The sequence below is a fragment of the Enhydra lutris genome, unplaced genomic scaffold, assembly GCF_002288905.1.
Source record: "Enhydra lutris kenyoni isolate GAN:26980312 unplaced genomic scaffold, ASM228890v2 scaffoldscaffold91, whole genome shotgun sequence".
NCBI classification, from domain to species: domain Eukaryota; kingdom Metazoa; phylum Chordata; class Mammalia; order Carnivora; family Mustelidae; genus Enhydra; species Enhydra lutris.
The window spans coordinates 912175-926262 of NW_019154175.1; the positions used below are offsets into that span (position 1 = coordinate 912175).

General features: G+C 46.7%; 1 protein-coding gene across 2 annotated transcripts in view; it reads right to left on the reverse strand.

Annotated features, from left to right (window-relative positions):
• LOC111162365 (hedgehog acyltransferase) overlaps nt 1-14088 on the reverse strand; it is a 328170-nt gene that overhangs the window by 253518 nt on the left and 60564 nt on the right. For both annotated transcript variants that reach the window (XM_022526736.1, XM_022526737.1), the window contains exons 5-7: nt 13231-13425; nt 10515-10730; nt 1917-2088 (exon numbers count right to left, since the gene is read on the reverse strand). In XM_022526736.1, the coding sequence (XP_022382444.1) occupies nt 1917-2088; nt 10515-10730; nt 13231-13425 (583 nt within the window). The remainder of the gene's footprint in view (nt 1-1916; nt 2089-10514; nt 10731-13230; nt 13426-14088) is intronic.

Genomic DNA, 14088 nt, shown 5'->3' on the forward strand with positions numbered 1-14088 from the left:
ACATCTGTCAAAACCCACCCACTGGACAATAAACACCAAGAGTAAACCCTAATGTAAATGATGGACTTCAGGTGATAATGATGGGTTGACCTAGGTTCATCAGTTATGACAAATGCACTGCCCTCGTGGGGATATTGCTAGTGGGGGCAGCTATGCCTACACTTTCCTCTTCATTCCTCTGTAAACCTAGAACTGCTCTAAAAATAAAGGTTTTGGTTTTTATTTAAGATAAAAAAATGGGAATGACAAAACCAAAACTCAGGAGCAGGTGATAGGTGATGGATTGTCACTATCAACAAAAGGCTTCTAGGATTCTGGTTAATTCTTTTTTTTTTTTTAAGATTTTATTTATTTATTTGACAGAGAGACACAGAGAGAGAAGAACACAAGCGGGAGTGGCAAAGGGAGAAGCAGGCTTCCCACTGAGCAGGGAGCCCATTGAGGGGCTTGATCCCAGGACCCTGGGATCATGACCTGAGCCAAAGGCAGACGCTTAACCACTGAGCCATCCAGGCGCCCCAAGATTCTTAAGTGGAGTGACAGATCCCCAAATGGATCACTAATGATTTTTCTGAGTCACCTGCTGATGACCTTAGAAGATAACAGTTTTTCCCTACAGTTTGAACCCCATTTTGAGTGGTGCTTGTTGTTATTCATAGTTAAAATCACTCAAACTAATGGTCTCTTAATTTGGAAGCAGTACAACTGAGATCTGATTTAGCATGTCATCGTTTCCTCCTATTCTATTTGTCTAAACATATCATTAAAAACTTGTCCCCCCCAACTATAAAAAAGATTTGTTTGGGGTAAAAAGAGGCTCTAATTAAAACAACTCAGTATTTTTCCAATCCCAAAAGGTATCTTCCTTGAAAACCTTCTGATTAAGCCTGTGTGATACACCAAGGACAATCATGACTTTTAAAAAAAAAAAAATCTATAAATCACCGAACAGATAAGGAGTCTGGCTTGTACTCTTGCCCTCCGTAGGGAGCTGCTTAATCTGGTCGGAAGATCACACATTTCCCATGGGAGCTACAGGCTGGAGGTCAGACCACAGGGCTGAATTCAGCTACCACAGGAGTTCTTAAAAGGAGAGCAAACAAGGAAGCGAGGAGATTTTGTTCAGAAAGGGGCACAGTCTCTGCAATTTTGGCCAGAGAAATGAAGAGTTGTGGTTTCTCCAGACAAGTCCTATCCTGGAGACTGTCCTGCTTAGGAGATGACTTCCATCCCACCCACTGCAGATAAAGGAAATGCACAGACCAGAAAGGGGGTGGGACAACAGAGGGACACACACAGGCACACACCATTTATTCCCTCCTCGGGACTCTGTAAGCCCAGCCCTTCACCCTCCTGCTTCCATTTAACACTCAAGCCAACCCTGCAAAAGCAAGTCTGCTCATCTCACAGGACAGAGACGCAGAGAAGGGGGTAAGCAGCCACGGGCCACCCGCCAGGGGTTGGTGGAGCTGAGAGTCAAACCCATGTCCATCCCATTCTAAAGCGCATATTCTTCTCTTTAGCATCATATGCAAGAACCACCACCAATACCAGAAAACAACTCAGTCCTGGAGCATCACCTCTTCGCAGGCCCTCAAAGGCTGCCCCCCCCATGTCTCCTGCTGTCTCCGGTCAAGTGGGCACCACAAAGGTGCAGACCCCCACCCCCCTCGCTGGCCCCCCAAGCTCAGGAAGATTCCATTATGAAAAGGGCTTCCTACCAACCTCACGTCCCAGACCACAGAGCTTGGCCCTCACAGCCATCAGCCCCCTCCCAGGCATCACCTCGGCCACAAGAGGAACAAGGTGGGGGGGGGGGTTTGCTCAAGGCAACCACACCCTGTCTGCCCCGGTCCAGCCTCAGGCTGAAGCTACCTCCTGCTGCTTGTTCTACCGACAGTAACTACCAGCATTACCTAAGGTCCAACAAGAGACAGCCCTCAAGAGGGAGGCACTGCTGTAGATGGCGTGCATGTACATGAGGTGAACCATCAGCTCGGCCAGCCACCAATAGCAGAGGAGGCGACCCAGCCCCACGGCAAAGGCGGAAAGGTTGGACTTCAGCGAGCAGTACTCTTGCTGCTGCATCTAAAGTAGAAACAAAAGAAGTCATTAGATTGTGCCTTCGTTTTTCCAGTTTTCCGAAGAGTCCCCTAGACAGTATTCCCAGTGTCCTTCTCACAAACATGAGTGCTCTATCTACCCAAACAGGGCTGGATTAGTTATGCATTGTTCTTGGGTGAAAAAGTCACCCCCGAGCATGGGTGGGATCAACGAGCTAGCCTAGTGCCAGAAACCAGGAGGGGTTCTGCAGCCCTTCACGCCAGCAACAGCTCTGCAAACACCAGCGTGGAGGACAGTACCTGACATACTCTCCCTCAGGACCTTGGAGTCTCTTTGGGCTCAGGTGTCACCCTGTCTTCATCCATCACCCACCCACATTGGAAAAATGGCGAAAGTAGGGCCAAGTCAGGAGGGGTCACAGGAGAATGAGACAGAGCCTGAGAACAAGGGAAAAATCCGATGTGGGTGTGTCGTCTTACCCACAATTGTTTTTGAAACAAGGCAGAATGAACACAAACAGGGACAGTATGTGGGACAAGTCTCCTGCTCAGCACACAGTGCAGCGTGACAGTTTAGGGATGTGGACTTTGCGGTAAGAATGGGGATCAGACTCTAGCACAAACCACACAGCTGTGTGATCCTGAGCAGGTTACTTCATCTCTCTGAGGCTTGATTCCCTCATATGTAAAGTGAAAATAAATATGGTAGCTTCTATGAAGTACTAAGCACAGCACCTGGCCTATAAAAAGCACTGGCTAATTGGTAGGTAGTATCCGGTAGCTTATATGCCTCCTACTGGGTCTTCTTCACATTCTTCCCTCATGGCATCCCAGACTACCAGCTACAGGGCAGAATTAGGACACAGCTCAGAACCAAACACCAAAGGTGAGAGAAGGATGTTTGGGTTATTCGTGGCCATAGACAGACTACTGAGAGTTCACTCAACACATATGGACAATATAGAACAAGTCTGATCAGAGGACCTGGGTTCTGGGTCTTGCCTCACTGCCTGCTGTTTAGGGACGCACAATAGTTTAAAACACACAGATGCTGAAATGCATAAGCGCCTTATAAAATGTGTGTGAATTCAGTTTCAGCCGTACACTACTAGACCAACGCGCAAACACAAGAGAGAGCACATGAGTGTTCTGGGACCTTCTCTGACAAGATTTTAGTAGACAGAAGCCTGCCTTGTAATGCAGAGGTGAAACCAATGCATAAATGATGAAGTTGAATCCGCAAATATTTGCTGGCAGAAAAAATGGACATGATTTAGCTTTTGACAATCTGGGCTCCAGCAGACGCTCCCCGAACAGGAAAGACCCATTCCTAAGGCCTCTGGGAGCTTCCACACGCCTTGAACATCAAAGGTGCAGGGGTCCCCGCTGTAGCCAGGGTGATAGGCACTGCCCTCAGAGAGGGAGGGAAATCTTCATGCCAGGAGATTTATTTTTATTCCATTTTGACCACACATTCTACCACTTTCTCAACCCATCCTCTCAGCACAAGACGCCAGCTTCAGAAATTCTGGCTGCCTCCGTGACATCACAATGACCTGCACAATGGCTTGCTCCCTTTTCCATCTGCGTGGGTAGCTACACCAAGAAAAGCTCCTTGGCTTAATATTTTTGTAATGTAAATTGATCAAGAGGAATTTCCTTTCTGTTTGCTTTCCACAGCTGGCCTTCGGAAGGTATTTTGCCCAGCCTTACCAAGCTGCCTTGTTAGAAGCAATGGTAACCGCTAGTAGGGATCTCCCAGGTCATCTGGGAAGGGTTTTCCTGGAAGAGGACTGGGCACATCAGGGCTTTGCAGACCCACAAAGATCACAGCCAACTGCAGTCGCAGCTGAACTACACGACCCATGCACATCCCCTTCCAGGCATAACCTGAGGGTGGTTTTCCTTTGAATGCGCACCACAAGTATGCACGCTCTGCAGGACCGCACAGCGTCTGCAGGACTGCACAGCGTCTGCAGCCGTGGATCTGCAGGCCAATGGATGGGTAAAGCCTCCAGGCAGAGAGGCCTACCTGCCCAACCATCACGTCTGTTACTGAATTGAGAAGAAAAGGAAAGAACCCAAATGTCCAGCAGGAGGAGGCTGGTCAAATGCATGAGTCCACCTCAATATTATGTAGCCATGAAAACTACTTTTTTTAGTGTGCATAAATAATGGAAGCCTGGAAAGATACACACCAAAATGGCAACAATGATTGTATTTTTTTGGTAAGATTTTTAGATTGCTTTTGACAATTGGTTATTATTGTAATAAGGGGAAAGTAATGGAATGTCAAGATACTGTGAAGACTCGGGTTCTCTTTATGGATGAGGCAAGGTCCTCTACTTCTTCACTCTTCTAAAAAGTATCTAGCTTCAGGATCTCGCCTGGGCAGCCCAGCGTCCTGTAGGGGTAAGTGTTTTGCTTGCTCTCTTACAATGGACCCATCTTTATTTCTCCTCAACTTCCCACCTCGCTGGTTGATCTTCTTACCTATATACTGAGGTCCTCTTTGTTCATTCTCTTCCAGCTCTCTAAAGCAAATTCATTTTGACCTCATTGCCATCAACATATGAGGAAACAATTATGAACACAGTGTCCATTGGTCTGTGGGGACCGGAAGAGTTCTCACCAAGGCCGTCAGCTCAGCTAAGACATGAAGAGGCACGTAAACCATTCCAGACCACAGGTGGCCCTTTCCTGGTGCCACACTCCTGGAGGGAAGCAAGTTCCCAGCTGAACGGGATAATGGCCTCAGAGCAGTATGGACAGAACACAATCTTCACACAACAGAACATCTCCAGTTTCTAAATAAGCAAATCTGCACAAGGCACGTGAGCCCAAGTGCAAGCCCACCCCAAGCTCAGGTCCCCTGAAGACCAGACCTGTACCTGAGGCCTCAGAGCATCACTGAGTGTGCATCCCCAGCCCCAAGAGCAGAGAAGCAGCTGGAAGGAAGGGGAGCCCCACCAGGCAATCAGGAAAACATGTCTACCCAATCACCTCTTAGCTCCAGGCAACTGCCATTCAAGTTCAGTTCCAGAGGCCTGCCTTAGCCTCCCCAAACAATGTGCAGTGTAAAATGACACAAATATCTGTAATTAAGGAAAAACACAAGGTACATTTTGTGGCTGATTGGCTTCCCAATAATGGCTTATCTACTCTCCCCAGGGCAAAACTTCCCTACCCGGTTTAATAAGGTATAATTATGTGTTACCACTGGACCAGAAGGCCTGGACTTTTCTCTGCAATGCCCCCTTTTTGATGCTGGATGCCTCCTCATTCAGAGGAACAGAACTGTCTTCCTTAAGCATACAAGTGAATACAGGAGAAGGAAGACAATCCAGTTTTTTATTCCATTACCTTGTACTTTAAAAAATGGTTATTCATCTTTCTTTAGAGTCATATGATTCAGTCCATTTATACCTTCAATCTAGTTGACTCCCTTTTATTTAGAAAAAAAATTCAGCATTTGTCCCTTGTCGATCCAGCAGAAAGAAAAGATATGCCATACACAGCTCACCTAATGAGCAGGGATGCTCTCTTGTCCGCATGCAAGCATTTCATTTGCAAGATCTCAAACTCAGGGACTGCCAACCTTCAGACCACTGGAAACTGCCATCAGTGGGAATTTTTAGTTAAGCCTCCACTAAAAAATACACATTAACTCATCTGCAAAGTGCATTTTAAAACACATATTTCAAAACCTCATTTCATGCAAATTGCATAAAAAGGAATGTCGAAGTCTTCCAAAGACAGTCTGATGACTAAAGATGACAGTTCTCAAAGATGAAAGGTTCTTTTCCTTCACACACTAATAATACAGATGCTTAAGAGCACCAGCCAAAGTCTTCCCTGGAGCCACAGTTCGACTGTGCCAACTCTGCTCCCACCTCTGCACTTGGGTCAAGGTCACCACAGCCAGGAGTCTCATCCTTTGTGATGGAGGAACAGCTCTCCAATCCATGGTCAAAGACCCTACCCTACTCCCAACAAAGCCTTCTGCAGTGAGCCCTCCTCTCCCCATCCCCAGGCATCCAGACTACAGCCGGTGGGATCCCGTAGCCAAAAGCAGCTGCCACAGGACTGGGACCTGCCCCAGCCAGCTTGAGCCTTCAGACCCAGACATCCACCAGGTGACACCACGTCCTCTAACTCCTGTAGGGCTGGCTGCCTTCCACCCTGATCTGCATTCAATTAGCCTGTCTTTGTCCCTGCGTCACCATCTGCGACGTGGCGGTAACAAGAGTGCCCCTCTTGTCCAGTGGCTATAAGGATGAAGGAGTTCGCACATACCAAGTCTGGCTTGGAGCAGGGGCCCAGTGGCTGTTATGAATTACAGTCTGTATTATTCCAGGTGGTCTCCAGAGCCAGAGCCTGCCCCAAACCCTGAGCGGCGTATCTGGGGCTCGGCCTGCCTGCCCACCTCTTACCGACCCTAGACACTCAAGGGCTGGGCCTACCCTGGCACCTGCAGCGACCACCTGCTTCTCTCTCCTGAAGAGACAGAATTGACACACTGGCCCCTTCTAAGGCCAAGAATGGCCACTGCCCAGGATCCCGTGCTGCTGTGCCCACTGATGTGATGGGACGCCCTGGGTCTTGGTTCTGGCCTAAACCTATGTTAGTTCACAACCTTGAGAGCTTCCTGGGGTAAAATCAGAAACTGGCCCCTCTACAGGGAGGGCAGGGAGAAAACGAAGATGCAGAGCGCTCCGGATTGGTAGGTGGCAGGTGTAATGAGTAGAGGAGTTTACACACGAGGCCGGTCTCAAGTAGCTGCAAATCTCCACTCCCGCCTACCCAATCTTAAAAGTTTATATAGAGGCCTTAACTGGGTTTGATCACGTATTCAGTCCAGAGGTTCTCAGTGACACCTTACTCTCTCAAGTCTGTGTCCTTGAAATAGCTCCTAGTGGGGAACAGCAGGTGGAATGCACACTCTAAGGACGGGAAGGCATGAGGAGCCTCTGATTGCCTGGGTTCAGCCTGTGGGTAAACCAGCAGTCAGAGCCTCATGACCTCCTCCAACAGCTTCCCCAGAATTGCCAGCGGCTTCCGGCAAACAACAGTAGCAGTAATCATTAACACCTCACAGCATTTACATGTGAAGCTACATTACCTTTAGGAAATCACTTAATCCCCGTAACAATCCTGTGACTGGAGGTACTATTATTCTTCCCATTTCACTGATAAGGTAACAAGAGTCATAAATAAGGTAAGTAGGAGCGCCTTGCTGGCTCAGTGGGTTAAAGCCTCTGCCTTCGGCTCAGGACATCATCTCAGGGTCCTGGGATCGAGCCCCACATGGGCTCTCTGCTCAGCAGGAAGCCTGCTTCCTCTTCTCTCTCTGCCTGCCTCTCTGCCTACTTGTGATGTGTCTGTCAAATAAATAAATAAAATTTAAAAAAAAATAAGGTAAGTAATTCACCAAACGCTCTCAAGCCAGAACAAAGCAGGAATTCAAACCCTGACCACAGGGTTGGGCTCCAGGGCCTTTGCCCTTAGCCACCAGGCAAGATAACTGTGACCACTGGCTTGTCCACTGGGGGTGGGAGCACAGCCCTCAGTGAGGAGAAGCCCCCTGGTCTACCACACTCTGCTTCACCATCCTCCCCTACACCAGCCCCCACTGCACAATTCAGCCTGCTCAGAGGAAGAAGTGGGGGCCCCAGGCTCTAGGCTAAGCGAATAAACAAGCCTTGTATATAAGTGCCTCTGCTGATTAAACCTGCCCCCAGCCAGCCTGTCCTCTAGCCTCAGTCCTAGCTGAGTTCCACAGACCACGGGAGAAAAATAAATGGGGCAGGGTGCCTGGGTGGCTCAGTGGGTTAAAACCTCTGCCTTCAGCTCAGGTCATGATCCCAGGGTCCTGGGATGGAGCCCCATATCGGGCTCTCTGCTCACCTCTCTCTGCCTGCCTCTCTGCCTACTTGTGATCTCAGTCTGTCAAATAAATAAATAAAATATTGAAACAAAAACAAAAACAAAAAATGGGGCACATGTTCCTCAAACTCCAAATGCTGTCTGAGATGGCCTTCAAGCTAAGGCACTGTGGCATTTTAACAGGCAAATTCATACCTGTTCATGATCAACGTGCAAATTTCACATGCCTTACTTCACAGAGGACACCTCCTCTTTCCTTCCCTCATCTTGTGGATGCTATTTACATACTAAAAAACTTGAGCGAAAGACACATTTTCCCCACAGTGTGCCTAATACTGTTATCTTATCAACCAGTTTGGCCTTCTGGTTGGTTTCCATGGTGGGGCTCTGCTGCCCCCTGGTGGCAGAGTCTCATTCTGGGGCTCTCCTTGATCTGACAACCTAAGAACTGTGAATGTCAGTATTTTCACTTCATGTTACATTCATTCATTCACTCACACACTCGTTCAGAGCAAATGTGCTTACAAGTTCTTCCAGTTGGCTTTCTTCCCCTCCTAGCAGCCTCTTCCTTCGTGGCCTCCAAGAAGTAATTCTTTCACTACCAGCTTATCTTCTTAGCTAATCGCTCCCCTTCAAGACCCATTTTTCTCACAGGGGGTCAGTGCCCCATTAGGACTGTCTATACCTGCAGAACCGTAACGGCTGTCTTTATTTGCCCTGCAGTGTACTAAACATTTTGCCTTTTCTAGACTGACTTTCCTATGAATCCTACCAAACCACAGAGAAAGGTTCCAATTTGCCTTGTGAGTTCTCTGCTTTTAGCAAGCGCTCCCATTTTGAAAGGAGTGAAAAAGAGAGGGGTAAGATACAGCTGCAACCAGCGTCTCCACACCTGAGTCCCTACAGGAAGAACCTGGTCACCCCCAGCCTCCACCCCCGACTCTGCCGGGGAACTCAGAACTGTGGTTCTCAACCTTGAGCTGGCAGCAGAATCACCTGGAAGGCCTATTAAAATCAATTGCTGGGCCCCACCCCAGAGTGTCTGAACCAGATCTGAGGTGGGGGCCCAAGAATTTGTGTTTCTAACAAGTTCCCAGATGATCCTGCTGCTGCTGCTCCTAAGGCCACACTGTGAGAACATCAGCTGCCATGGCTAACCACCTGTCTTTCACACAATAATTTTAAACATAATTTTCAAACATAAACTTCAAGTTACTTCAGGACAGAAGAATGATCATATGTAACCCAAACCGAGGTATGAGAAACCATATGCTAAACACATATCTGCCTAGAATATCAATTTCACTTGAAGATTTATGGAGGATAAAAGAGTTAAATAATTGGCAATTCTTAAACTGCACATTATTGTTATAATGTGTATATGAAATATACAAGTGTATAATGTATAGATAAATACACAATATAAAAATGTATAATGAAATACACTTTTGAGTATAATGAAAACCTGTGTGGGATTTTTAGGACAAAGCATGGGATTTCTAAGAACCCTGTTACTTTTCCAGGGGGCATCTTCCACATTGCGCTTTGGAAATACATATCAGTACTGTTGGCCCTGCACTTGGAACTCATCCCAGGAGTGTGTATGTATGTGTGTGTGCGTTTGTGCATGTGTGTACATGTGTGCACTGTGCACAGGCATGTGCTATGTTCTATGTGCACAAAGGCTGTGCTGTGTGTGCACATACGTGTGTGCACCTGCATTGTTATTCCCACCTCCATCGAGACTGTTTTGTTTTTCTGGTGGGAGGTAGAACTGTCCCTCAAGAAACATAGCTTTTAGGTATGATCGATTACTAAACCTTAATTGACTTCCTAAACATGTTCCATTAGGCTGGCTGCAGCATGAGAAGGAAAATTCTAAGTAGGAGGGAGAAGGAGGTGGGAATGACGAAGGCAGCTTGACAGGAGGTTCAGACAAGGCTGCAGGGAAGCTGGGTCCTGGGCAGAAACAGGCACTGGGAGCCCAAAACACACCACTAGTGTCCAACTCTAACTCCACTCTGCTGTATTACCTAGTCACCCTGAACAGTTCCCAGGCAATGACAGAGTTATTTCATTAGCAGTTTGTGACAATAAAAGACAACATGGTATTTGCCAACCAACAGCTTAGACAGTTTCCCTTTCTACTTTTCCAAGTAATACCATCAGAATCCAATTTTTTCTTTCCCCGGGACCTCCCAGCAGTGGATATCCACTCTTAAGTTCCCTGCTGTGCCCAGTTACTAATCCTGGTTGCCCTAGACCACTGAAGAGTCGGGGGTGGGGGGGAGGGTTCCTTGACCCAACAGGCCCAAGAGACAGGTCGACCTTCATTTCAAATACATACTCCCCCTAAGTATTTCATTTACTATGTAAGCAGTCACAACAATCACGTGTTTTCAATCTGTGGGACCCCCCAGAATGCAGAGCCTCAGGTGTCTCCTGGAAGGCAGCTATGCTCACCACTATACCACCAACGCTCTCAGGTGTCTCCTGGATGGCCATGACGAATAAGGACAGAGGTCTGATCTACAGAATATCAGCCCAGTCCCCAGGGGGCCCTACCTTGGCGATGAACTCCGGGAAGCTGAGGATGGGCCCGTTGTGGAAGACGGGGTAGTAGAAGACATAGGCCACCAGCCAGGGAAAGGAGTAGAAGCTGCTCCCGCAGGGCACCTCCTGCCAACAGAGCTCCAGGCTGAAGCTGGTGTAATACAGACAGCGCACGGTCAGCGTGAACTGCAGCAAGTAGTACTCGTTTTCTGTCTGGTACCAGCCTCTCTGCAAAGTCCCAAAAGAGAACAGCCCTTGAGTGTCAAAGAAGGACAGCATCTAGGCCCCTGGGAAGGAGATCAGTTCCACAGGTAGACCAGCTGTCCCGTAAAGAGGCAGCAGGTAAATTTCCCGGGTGATTGGAGCAAGGAGTTAATGAGCACTGGGTGGCGGAGTGTCTCTACCACCATCCATCCATGTAGCATTAGGCCTGATGCACTACAATGAAAGTTCTCCCAGAGACACAGCTCTCGGATTCATCTTGACATGCAGGTGAATACAGCCACTGGGGACTTTGACAGTTCCTCCAGCAATTCAGAAGGCAGACAGAGGCTTACGAATGTCATACGGGATTCCTGCCTTCAACGTATTTTTCCTTTTGTTCTTCTATTATTCATTTGGCTCCACATGTAGGTGAGGACTATTTGCCAAAGAAGATTTAGAAACACAGTCAAGAAAAACAGTCCCTTGGAACTAGAGGGTATCATGCTTAGCAAAATAAGTCAATCGGATAAAGACAACTATCATATGATCTCCCTAATATGAGGAAGTGGAGATGCAACATGGGGGCTTTGAGAGTAGGAAAAGAACAAATGAAACAAGATGGGATCGGGAGGGAGACAAACCATAAGAGACTCTTAATCTCACAAAACAAACTGAGGGTTGCCAGGGGCAGGGGGGTAGGGAGAGGGTGGTAGGGTTATAGACATTGGGGAGGGTATGTGCTATGGTGAGTGCTGTGAAGTGTGTAAACCTGGCGATTCGAAGACCTGTACCCTGGGGCTAATAATACATTATATGTATTTTTAAAATTTTAAAAATTATCAAAAAAAAGAAGAAGAAAAAGAAAAGAAAAACAGTCCCTACCCACCACGTATCTAAATTCTCGTACAGGAGATAGGCATGGAAGTACACAATGCAACATGAAAAAAGAAATAACAAGCATGTACTAAAGATGTATGTGGTAAAATCTAAACAGTACAACCAGGAATAAAATTATGGTTCATTTTATAATCATCATGCTTCTATATTTTCCATAATACTTATGTATTGCTTTTTTAATGAGAAGAACAATTTATGGGAATACAAGATAGAAAACTGGGACAAAGGGAGGAATGGTGAATGTGATACATGGGGACACTTTTAGGGCTTTCCACAGAAAAACTAAGCACTGAAGAGTTTCTATTCCATGCCCGGGACTGTAGCAGCCACCAAGAAAGACTGAGAGAACGATGTGTGCAAAAGCATGAAAACCCAAAGCAACAAGTTTCTGGTCATTTGTTCCCCTCGGGCAGTATTTCTCAAATCTCTAGTCTGCACAATAAATGGACTATTCATTCACCACCAACACCCACAACTGATACTAACTATCCCCAAACAAACCATTGAAGCTTTTACACTATTTTCTCTCTCTCTCTTTTTTTTTTTAAAGATTTTATTTATTTATTTATCAGAAAGAGAGAGAGAGAAAGCACACAAGCAGGCAGAGAGGCAGGCAGAGGCAGAGAGAGAGGCAGGCTCCCTGCTGAGCAAGGAGCCCGATACGGGACTCGATCCCAGGACCCTAGGATCATGACCTGAGCCGAAGGCAGCGCCTTAACCCACTGAGCCACCCAGGCGTCCCCACTACTTTCTCTCTTAAGCCCAGATTTTAACATATGTGCTTAAAGTGTTGGCCCCAATCTGTTGGTGAGAGTGAAGAAAAACTAAGATAATATAACAGAAAAAATAACTGAATTTTCAAAAGCCTACCACTTTTACAAAATCACTTAACAGATATCATCTTATTAGAGCCTCAGAACAACTCTGTGAGGAACACAGAGCACCTATTACTTCCATTTTCGAAATGATGTAATTGAGACTCAGGTGTCACAAGTAGAAAGACAGTCACTCGAAGAGCAGAGGAACCAGGTCCTCCACTGGCTCAGCTTTCCCATCATGTTCTTTCCCATGACCTTGCCAAGTGCTGTCACTTGAATCAATGCATGAGCGAATATACAAGTGAACTAAAATAAAGACACTGCAGAATTTCAGTTCCATGATGACTAAAGAAAGAATATCAAAACATTCCTAAGATTTTTCTGGGCCAGGAAAACACCTGCCTTATCTGTCTCAGGGGCCATCATGGGCATTGGATGAGATAAGGAATGTGAAATTTTCCTATAAATTGTAGAGCACTCTACAGATGATTTTTTGTTAAATGAAGAGAAGACTATTGTTTTCTTTTCCCACCCTCTGTTCCTGCAACATCTGGCACCACCCATGCCTATTAAACTGGGAAAAATACAAGGTCCACCCTGGGCAGCCTTAGATGGCTAGGACATAGATCCAAAAGACAAGACTGCAGAATGCAACACACCAGGACTCACATGTACCAACCCCACATGGCCACTAGGGGGACCCCCACCATGCTTCGTCAATTGACTCTTGGCTAAAAACAGGGCATCTCCCTAATGGAAGCTCTGCCAAAGACAGCATCTCATTCCAAAGGTAAAACGGCGACACTTACCTTAACTTCCTCCACATCTTGCAGCCTCAGTGTGGAGAGCAGGAGGAGAGAACAGAGCCATGTGAGGACCAGCGACCGGAACTGGGCTACACAGAAGGAGATGAGGGTGTGGAGAAAAATAATGGCCGTGCCATGGGCCCCCAGCACACACCAGGAGGCCCATATTCCATAAGCCCCCAGGATCCAGGGTCTGTGCTGCAGACAGGGAGGGATCCAGGGAGAGAGAAGGAAGGAGAGGGCCAGGGAGGAAAAGACAAAAGAATGAGCTATATGGGTATTGCTATTAAAGGTTTTACATATAAGAGCATAATACTTAATGATCCATTAACGAAACTATTCTCACCATCCCCGGGGATTTAGTGCAACACAGACAAACAGGATTCAGAGGGACCTTCCACATAAACCCCAGAACTCCACCAGATCCACCCAGAAAGAAGGAACCACTTTCGGGCCTTCAGCCAAAGCCACCCAGACCACTGGATTCCCCCAACAAGATATTTGACTGACTTTTCAGCAGACCTATGGAAACGAGAAAACCGGTAGAAAAACTACTAATCTGGAACACTAGCCCCTACATACACTATCCTGCAGAAGTGAAGGTAAAAGAAAATGCTGGTGCACGTTTTCTCAGGAGTCTCACTGAGACAACTGGGCCATTCAAATTCACAAACGGCTTTCTAAACTCTAAACCAGAGATTTAAATGAAAATATTTTGGTACATTTTTACTAGCATATCATTCACAATCAAACTGATGTCACAGAAAAAGTGTATCTTACCTGCTTTATACAATATTGAGGCCTTTGCATAATCAATCTGATGGACAAGTTCATTCCCATTTTAGCAGAATCAGAATATTT